The 10,164-nt window shown below is 43.9% G+C and overlaps 1 protein-coding gene across 1 annotated transcript in view; it reads right to left on the reverse strand.

The window, feature by feature from the left end:
- The window catches only part of MAP2K1 (mitogen-activated protein kinase kinase 1), an 84,723-nt gene extending 74,614 nt beyond the window's left edge, over positions 1-10,109 (reverse strand). The window contains exons 1-2 of the mRNA XM_014576602.3: positions 8,936-10,109; positions 8,029-8,135 (exon numbers count right to left, since the gene is read on the reverse strand). Coding sequence (XP_014432088.1) covers positions 8,029-8,030 — 2 coding nt within the window. The 5' untranslated portion in view covers positions 8,031-8,135; positions 8,936-10,109. The remainder of the gene's footprint in view (positions 1-8,028; positions 8,136-8,935) is intronic.
- Between the last annotated feature and the right edge of the window lie 55 nt (positions 10,110-10,164).

A 10,164-nucleotide genomic window follows, 5' to 3' on the forward strand; every position in this document is an offset into this window, starting at 1 on the left:
CCAGAATTCAAATGGGCAGCAGGAACTATGGGATGGCTACCCACACTGCATCGCTCAGAGTCGATGGTGGCCATGGTGGTGGGGACTCACTCTGATGTCCAAATGTGCATAGTGAGGACATGCACTTTTGACTTTTTAAAATGTTGACTTTAATAAATTTGACCTAATTTCATACTGTAGGCATACCCTGCAGCTGTTAGCTTTTCTCCTTTTTATGACACCTGTTCTTTTTTATTTAACCAGAAAACAGCTCCTGGCTGCACAGAACACCTGTTTCAGGATGTGTTTTTCTTCTGAGCCATCATTTGATTTTCCACATTGTTTTTCTTACCCTCCAAAGAAGCATTTCTCAGATGTGGTCACCAGAAGCTTTTCTCGTGGCCCCAGTCTCCTGGGTGGTGATTGGGGTTGAGGGATAAAGTAGTGGCCCTCCCCCAGAGCCCTGCTCTGAAGACACACTTGCTGGATGAACAGACTTTCCAAAGGGGGTGAGATTGGACTTCAGCCCTGGGGTGACAGGCAGCAGTCTCCAGCCCTGGGGTTTTGGGCTCCAACTGCACAGTGGTGGGCTCAGTCTCTGGCTGCACAGCTTTTGGCTCGGCCTTGGGCCTTAGACTAAGATGTGGGGCTTTGGGCTCTGTTCCTTAGGTGTGGGGCATTGGTTGCAGTTCCACAACCTTTCCCCAGCCCATCACTCTGGGTATGTCTACACTACCACCTTAGCTCGAACTAGGGTGGTAGTGTAGACATACCCTCTTTGCCCCTGCTGCCTACATATCCACCTCCCACAGCATAATTTATCTCTGGGCTTGCCAGCACTACATAAATCTGCTGTGAAAAGTGGTATTTGTATGTTTGTTAATATCACTTTTCACAGCAGATTTACTAGCTAGCTGGGAGGCTGCTATCAATGTACAAGTGTCAGGTATCATAGCTTATGTTCTTATGTGTTTGTGCATATTTGGTTGTCTTTTTTACTGAACTTAATTATTTTAGGAAAAGTTTTCAGAGCAGCTACCAGCAAGAGTTGGTGGCTGCACTTGGAGGCTACCCAAAAGTTTGTTGTGAGAACTTCTGTTCCAGAGTGTATCTCTACAGCTGCCATTTATTCCACTTTAAATTTGCTTCTGACAGTATATTATTTTAACACAGTCTTATTTGGTCTAAAATCTTTGCATTCATCTTCAATATGCAATGACTATCAAAAACTATTATTTGTTCACCAAAGGCCAAATATTACTCTAAATCTGGCCAGATCTCTGTGCACATCCAATTACATGTACAATTAACCACCGATGTCAATTATGATAATTTCAGAACACTTCAATTAATCTAACTGGTTAATTGCATACACAAATATCGCAATTGCAAATGCAACCGTAGTGACTACCTGCACTAATTATGGTCCCACAAATTTGACAATGGGATTTTAAAAGTCTGCTTTTTTCTCCACAAGAGTTCTTTTCTATTGTATTCTCTAGAATTGTATGGTGTACTAAGGTGATTTTAAAATAATTAACTGTGTAAATAAATATTTTTCCTGACAGCTGCAGAATTTCTCTTAGTATTTTAATTACTGTCTCCCTTCAATCTTGTTTGCTTTTGTATAACAAAATAATTCATTGCATCTCTCCTAGCTACTTACCTTTTTTAAACTACAAAAGATAAAATGATTTTATAATTTTCAGTTAGATTTTCAAATATACAGCTTCTTCTCACTCTCAAATAACTGATAACATCTGAGTAAGAGACAGCTCCCTCCTGTGGTGAAATACTTATATTGCAAATACAAATTTGAAATATTGTAAAACAATAAGAAAGTGTTTTATTAACCTTGTATCAGGAGTGCTGCACATGGCACATGGGCATGCCCTCACTCTGGGGGCAGCACTGCCCCCCCTTCCTCCAGCGGGCAGGGATACAAGTCCTCTCCCCATGAGACACCTCCACTGCCAGACCCGGCGTGTGCGTGGCATGGAGAGAAGCCCAGCCAGCCCGTGGCTCCCCACCCACCTGCAGGATCCCGGTCTGGCCATCACCTTTCCATGCCTGTTTGTCCCCAGGAAATGGGGGTAGTGAGGCTCACCCTTGGACATCTGGGCCCCTGTAGGAAAGAGCCCACTCTCTAGGCCACAGATGGCCTTGCTCCAAGCACATCGCCTTCGACTGACCCGAGACCTTTCAGTCTTGGCTCATAGAAGAGGACAAGGCTTTAGACACAGCATCTCCAGGGATGACTGACCTTCTCTCTGTTCTCCACAGCTGGACCAGCAGTGAGAGGCGGGTGGTTGACACCACCTGTGGCAGCCTCTCAACCCCAAGTGACCTGCTGGCACAGAAGAACCCAGCAGGAATTCCAGCAGGAGTACATCTCCACACTACGAGTCCTGCAGCATACCCTGGACTAGAGACGGAGGAGGACATCCAGCTGCAGCGAGAGACCTGGTGGGAGATGCTGGAGCAGGGCCACACCATCTGCGCAGTTGTACAAGCACTCATCACCAGCATGGTGCCTACTCCTGCTCCTGCCCCTCCTGCTTCTCCTCCTAACCCCACCCATGGCTACCAAGGTCCCCACACCTGAGGCGGTGGGACCACCAGAGCCAGGTGCCACTCCAAGCCTCAGCCCTCCCTAGAGTAATCCTTTCCAGTATTTCACCACCCTCTTGGGATAATAGCCCAAGAGTGCTAATAATAGCCCAACCTGCATGACGAGGGCCCCAACAGTTGATCTCTCCATGCCAAACTGGTTCCGATGGATCAGTAGCTGTCTGGCATGGCAAGCTTCCAGAGGGTGAAGGCAACCCACTTCTCGAGGGGGTGGCAGGTTGCATGTGGGTGTCCTGTCGCCTGAGGGCAGGGGAAAGCTACTCACACAGCTCCAGAAAGGTGTCCTGCATGCAGAAATTCTGGAGCCACTGCTGGTTGTCCCACTGCTCCATAACGAGCCAGTCCCACCAGCTGGAACTGGTGTCCAGACTCCAGAAGCAGTGGTGCATTGTGGGGTGCAGTTGCATGAGCTGCACCCACAGAGAGATTTCACCACCCTCTGCGATCAGCTGGGGGTTGCGTCCCTGCAGGGCCAGGAAGGCAGCCTGCAGAAATTGCTGCAGGAGCTGTAGCATGACAGATAAGAGCCATCACATGCTCAGAGGCTGCTCCAGCTCCATGGCTAGAGGGCTGAGGTGTCCACAAGGACAACCACAGCAGGCAAAAGGAATGGGTTTGATGTCCCTCAGTGAGGTAGGCAAAACAGAGATGCCTGAGACATGGCTATACAGAGGCGTCCGTTTAAGTATGAGCCTCAGATAGCCTCAGGCAGCAGCTACAGGAATGAGTGATGTCCTGATGCCCTGCCTGAAGTGCTACTGAGTGGCCTTAAACGCGATTCAGCATCCAATGAGTGTGGACATTCTATTTCCATGGGCATTTGTTGTGTAGACGTGCTATTTCAAAATAAGCTATTTTGGAGTATTTCTTCCAAAATAGCTTATTCTGAAATAAGCGTGCAGTGTGGACATACAGGACTCTTTGCTGGTTTTGCAGATACAGACTAACACGGCTATTCCTCTGAAGTGTAAATCATTAAACATGGAACACTTTAATAAAAAACTGGTAATTTATCAGTAGAAATCAGTAAAAACTGAATATAATTAATATTATTTATACAATGCTGAAAATAGCTGCCAAAACCAAGGAGCTGTGTGTGTTACGGACCAGTCTTGCTAACCTCAGTACAAGTATATCAGGAGCTACAAGAAATGGTTATGTTTTCTAGTGTAGACAACAAGGCTTTGAAAAAAAATCAAGGTACTGTCGTAATACTTAAAAGTAAATGGTTGGAGAAACTATTTTCCCAGCTTTGGCGAAATCAAAAATATACTCCTTAATTAGGAGAGCCAAAAATATATTAAAAAATAAAGAAAATTACAGAGATTTAACACAGTAACATTTTTGAATCAACAGTGTATTCACATTTTACCCACCACATATAAATTATTTATGTAATTCCTTTTGTGGAAATTTTTTGTTATGTGTAAATAGTGATTTTATTATTATTATTAATTTGTAGTGCAAAGAGCAGTATTGCCATGGCTTATAAATTTTTTATTTTCAGTAATTATGCTTCCTTTCACATGTCATTATTGAAACACAATTAAATATGAATTAGTTATGATACACACAAATCTTTATATAGAGCAAATTATGTATTTTCATTGGAAAACCCAGCAGCACTTGTTATGTTACTACTAATATTTCTTCGACTATATTTCTTTTCAAACTAATGAACTTCAGTAAATTAAAGAGATTTGACAAGATATTTAAAAAGCAGAGAAATAAATGCAAACATAAGAATGCTGACAAATGAGACTTTTAACGGTTTCAAACAGCTATTAAACAAATAGTCTGCTTAGTATTTTGCATACATTCTTGCCTATATATTAAGTTCCTGCACTTGCAGATGAGACAGCTTTACTGTATCAGATGTACAATTAGTTTTTAAATGAAAGATAGAGATGTTATTTTGCCTAATTGAAAAGTGTCAATAGCTGTTTTATTTGTCCTATTAAAAACAATAAAATAAATTATCAGATACATTTACTATGGTTTGCTTTATCTCCTATCTGCAAAGAACTATTACAGACTGGAAAATGATGTTTTTTACTTGCAATTTACATTTCTGAGACCTACTGAAAAGTTACTTTTTATTTGTGATTCTGGCAACACAGGAGCCCATGGTAAACTACATGATAAAATCTCAATCCTGTTTTTGTAGCTCAATTATATTTTATGATATTTGATGCAGTAACTTGATGTATTCTTAAAGCCCCAATTCCTGCAATCCTATCATTAGAAGAATTGGTTTTCTTGGGAAGAGTGGTTTCCCAGCCCTCAATTTATTGAAAAAGCATGAAAACATTACCTGAGACTGACCAAACGGCTCAAAACCCAAGAGCGGGGTTTTTCAAACTTTTACATCTGTGGAGCTCCATGAAATCCTGAAAATTTGGTTGGAGCCCTTAAAAATTTGTGATTTTTTTTAAAGTAATAGGTACCCAAATAAATAGACAACGTTTTGAAATTCTATTTTTATTTCTTGTATTTCTTATAAATTCTTTTTTCCCCCAGAAAACTATCAGAAAATTAGTAACGAAATTACAGGGTCATACAACTGTCATTAATATTGTCTCTCAGAGCCCCTGAACCCATCACATGGAACCCCAGGGCTCCACAGAGCACACTTTGGGAAGTCCTGGCCAATAGAATAGAAATATAAATGGCTTGTGGTAACATTCAGGATGTGCCAATCTCCGCCCCTCCATTTCCCCATCAACATTTTATTTACTAAATGGAGTGCCCCTTCCTTGTACCTCTGGGTGGTCTGTCCTGCACTCTCACCCTTGTAGGCACCACTGCACCCGTCACCTATGAATAGAAAGAACCCACAACGAATTGACCTATCACTTTTGATAGCTTAGGTTTGGCCATACTGCCTGACAAGTAAATAGAGCCAGCCTTACCTACTGCTTTATGAGCGTCCCCCTATGTAGCATCAACCATCACACAGGTAATCCTCAGGTGAGAGAATAAGCTCATTTATTTTAGGATGGAGATCCTCAAAGAACAAAGCCCACCACCTGGCTACACTAGGGGTACGTCTAGACTGCAAGCTTCTTTCAAAAGTGAGCATCCATACCTCAAAACCAGATCGAAAAGGCGATCTGCTTTTTCGAAAGAGAGCATCCAGACTGCATGGATGCTCTCTTGAAAGAAAGCCCTGATTGCTATTCACAGAATGGCCACCAGGGGACCTGCACTTTTTTCGATTTTCTCTTATTTTAAAAAATGTTCCTGTTCTGCATCAACACATGCCTTTTTTCGAAAGAGCTCTTTCGAAAAACATATTCTTCCTCGTAATTTGAGGTTTACCAATGTTGAAAAAACCTCTGCGTTCTTTCAATTTAATTTTGAAAGAACGTGAGAGTACTGTGGACACAGGTGAAGTTTTTTTTCAAAAAAGGGCAGTTTTTTCAAAACAACCGTGTAGTCTAGACATACCCTACGGCAGCAGTAGCCTTCAACTGAGGGAACACCTCCTAGCAATAATTAATTTCACTCAGCCTATAAGAGGCGGTAGCCTATAAAGTTAAGTTGCTTGCATGTCATATCAGATAACTTTTGGGTTGATTTATACTAATTTATAATTGTATTCATTATTATGTTTGTATTTATAGTAAATATTATGTTTTAAGTATTCATGGTATTAAGCTGTAATGCAAGAGACCTAAAAGCCTGTGTCCCGTATGAACAACTAAAGTACAGTACAGAGAGTTTGTGTAAGCAACCTCTATCCCAGACAAAATGCTTGCTCAAATGTCCCTCAGCTTGGGGGAACCAAATAGAGGAACTATACCCATTTTGAGCTGGTTCACCTGATACCAGAATCAGTCAGTAACTGCAAAAGAAACAGCAAAGAAATTGCTAGAAGGGTCAGAGGCAATGGTTTCAGGAATGAGATAATCCTCCCTAATATGGGATATGTCTACACTAGCTCGTTAATTCGAGCTATGTAGGCAAATCAGGGAACCGGAGTGGCAAATGAAGCCCGGGATTTAAATATCCTGAGCTTTAGTTGCATGTTCCTGTCTGGCCGCCATTTTTAAATCCCCCTTCCACGAGGAGTAACAGTTAATCCAAACTAAGGACTTAGTTCGGATTAACTTTAAACTGCCGCGTGTAGCCGCAGGCAGTTTGTTCGGACTAAGGGGGATTTAAAAATGGCGGACGGATGGGAACATGCAAATAAAGCCCGGGATATTTAAACCCCGGGCTTCATTTGCAACTCCGGTTCCCTGATTTGCCTACCTAGCTCGAATTAACGAGCTAGTGTAGACATACCCATGTAGTGTTAAGTATCATAATCAACTAACCTATAGAATAAGTGTACCCATAATTTCTTAGGATGAGGAAATAAAATCTGGTCATGGTAGGTTGGGTCTGAATCAAGAAATGCCAAGACCCTATAAATATTCATGTTGCTTAGTCTAGGAGTTACTAATGTTCTCTAGGTTCTAGTTTGGCACTTTTTCTCTGCTGCTCATGCACTTCGATCAACTATTAGCTTAGCTTCGTAATATAGTTTAGCTGCTCTACACTCTACCTGCCTGGACCTTCAACTTCATTGGTGATCCAGGAGCAAGGCTGTTTCTATGCCTCCTAACACCAGGTCTTCAAAAAGGAGTGTATCTCTAATTGTGTAGTGTTATCAGAGGGAGTCCTTTATGTTTATTATGTTTTAGCAACTATGTGCCTTTTGACGTTTCACTTGTTTTAATACAGGTTTTAATGAACTGGTATTGTCCTCTATTTAAGTGCCCATGCCATATTCTCCAAAACTCCCCTTCTGGAATAAAACTTTCTGGGCTCTCTCTGCAGCTTGGGTTGGGACAAGAACCTAAACATCTGGTCAGATGTGGCCAGGGGGAGCCATAACCTCCTAGACCAGACACTCAGGTCTATATACTCTCTCAGTACAAGACAACACTAAGGTGAGGCTGCAACATCATTCCTCTGCAGCTGTTGTTGGGGCTGTGGCCGTGTGGCAGGAGGCTGCTGCTGCCAGGGATTAGGACCGCGGGTTGGTGGGCAGTTGCTGCCGATGGGGATTGGGGCCATGTGGCTGGCGGGCTGCTGCTACCAATGGGGACTGGAGCCATGTGGCTGGCGGGCTACTGCTGCCAATGGGGACTGGAGCCATGTGGCTGGCGGGCTGATGCTGCCAATGGGGATTTTTATTTTTTTTGCCTGGCTCAGGATGGTTTATTGGCCTGACCTCTAGCCAGAAAGACCCAAGCAGCAGAGGGATATCCATATCCTCACACAGCAATTCAAATAAATGTGAATTTAGTGGATGCGTTTTGATATAATGAATTATACGGATAATGTCGTGCAAAACATCGAGAAGATCAGGACAAAGTTTTTGGCTTGCCAACATTTCAAGATGAATGACACAGTGGGTAGACTCACATTCAGGTGCCACTTCTTTTACCCTGGTCATGAAACCGGAAAGCCTTCCAGTCATTCGGCAGCGTCATCAGTGCAAACTCCAACACAATAGGTCCAATAGAGCCTGCCTGAAATGTAATAATCCAAAACTCTGAAGATTTCTGCCCCTGTTCTGTTGTGTTGGTAGGCAGGGGAAGTACACACAGTAAATGTTCATGCACGTCATCTTCAAAAATATAACATACATATACTAAAACTCCAGTCATCTGAAGAAGTGGGCTGTGCCCATGAAAGTTCATACCATCTACAGTAAACTTCCGATAATCCGGCACCTTTAGGACCCAAGGGGTGCCGGATTATCAAATATGCCGGACTATCAGAAGGGGGGGCTATGAGGGGTCTGGAGTGGGGTGGAAGGGGACCTCAGACCCCTCATAGCCCCCCCTTACGATAGTCCGGCTCTGCCCCAGGCATCCCTGATTCAGCCGCTGCTGGTCAGTTTCAGCAGCAGCTGAATCGGGGATGCCTGCAATAGAGCAGCTGGGGTGCTGCCAGGTTGGTCCTGCAGCGTCAAGGGGCGGCGCTATGGCACCAACCCAGCAGCACTCCAGCTGCTCTTGGGGACGCCTGGGACAGAGCAGCTGGGGTACTGCCCGGTTGGTCCCGAGGGGCAGCGCTACCAGACCAACCCGGCAGCACCCCAGCTGCTCTGCTCCCGGCTTCCCCGATTCAGCTGCTGGTCAGTTTCAGCAGCAGCTGAATGGGGGAAGCCTGTCCGGCTGCCCCAGCACTTCGGGGTTCCTGATGGTGCCGGACCATCAGGAGTCCCGGAGCATTGGATGCCGGACTAATGGAGTTTTACTGTACATGTTTTGTTAGTCTATAAAGTGCTAACAGACCATTTGTTGTTATATACTAACAGCATTACCTTGTTTTCAATATTGGTTGGTTCATCCACCTGAATCGAAAAACTACGGAGATTCATTTATCCTCTCCAGCAATTGCTCCTCAATGTCCTCATCTATTTCGTTGATCCTCCTGGCAACAGTGTTGTCAGAACGAGGAACTTGTCCTACTTTGCAAGCTGCTTTCTCCCCCCCCCCCAACAGTTCTTTGCCAATTGTAAAAGGCTTTTTAGCTTTGGCAATCCAATGTGCTACTAGAAACTAGAGTTGCCAGGTGTCCGGTTTTGAACCGGACAGTCCAGTATTTGAGCTTTCTGTTCAGGAAACAAATTGAGAAAATAGAGATAATATAAATGTCCGGTATTTTCTAAATAAGATGTAATGTAGATTGTGATGTAATCTCAAGTATGTCCCGTATTTTTGTTGAAACCATCTGGCAACCCTACTAGAAACAATGCCTTCAAAGCAGCTACGTTGGAAAGCGCTTATGTGGTATCGCAAAATAATTGTTTTTGTCCTTCAAATTTGTTTTTCAGATACAAAAAATCAACTGTTTTTTCTATCAGAGCGGGATGTTTAGACTCTAAATGCTGAATTTGCTTTGAAGGTTTCATTGCTTCGTTGGAAAGCGTTTCCGCACATAGAACACATTGCGCTTTTGGAGCCTGTGAATCATCCCATGCAATAAAACCATACTTTAAATAGGAGGCATCATACTGATGATTGAATTTTGCTCTTTTTCGTTTTTTCACGTTTTCTTGGCATGGTATAACCTCATTGTAAGAAGAGCCCACAACGTTCTTTGCTATCCTCCGGAACGACATTGTCTTTTTTCGCAGACATGCATCTGACGAAGTGGGTCTTTGCCCACGAAAGCTTATGCTCCTACACTTCAGTTAGTCTATAAGGTGCCACAGGACTCCTCATCGCTTTTTTCGCAGACGCACCCTTTCCAACAAATCAATGGATGGAAGGTTGCTTGACCAGCTTTTAGACGTTGTAGTGGACAGACATGACTAGACTCTGTTCCCACTGTCCAATGCAAAGAGCGAAGAGCGCAGTTGTTGGCTAAGCCAGGACGTTCCCTGACAGTGTGCCGCAGCCAACGGTCCGAAGACGGCGGTTTCCCCTCTCGCGCCGAGCGAGCGGCCGTTGGAATGTTTGGCGCCAAAAAAGAGCCTGCGGGAAGCCAGAACGCATGCGCGCGCCGTAGATTGGAACGCTCGCGAGATTCCGTCCCCGACGGCGGGCC

Source organism: Pelodiscus sinensis, chromosome 14, assembly GCF_049634645.1.
Source record: "Pelodiscus sinensis isolate JC-2024 chromosome 14, ASM4963464v1, whole genome shotgun sequence".
Taxonomy (NCBI): Eukaryota; Metazoa; Chordata; order Testudines; family Trionychidae; genus Pelodiscus; species Pelodiscus sinensis.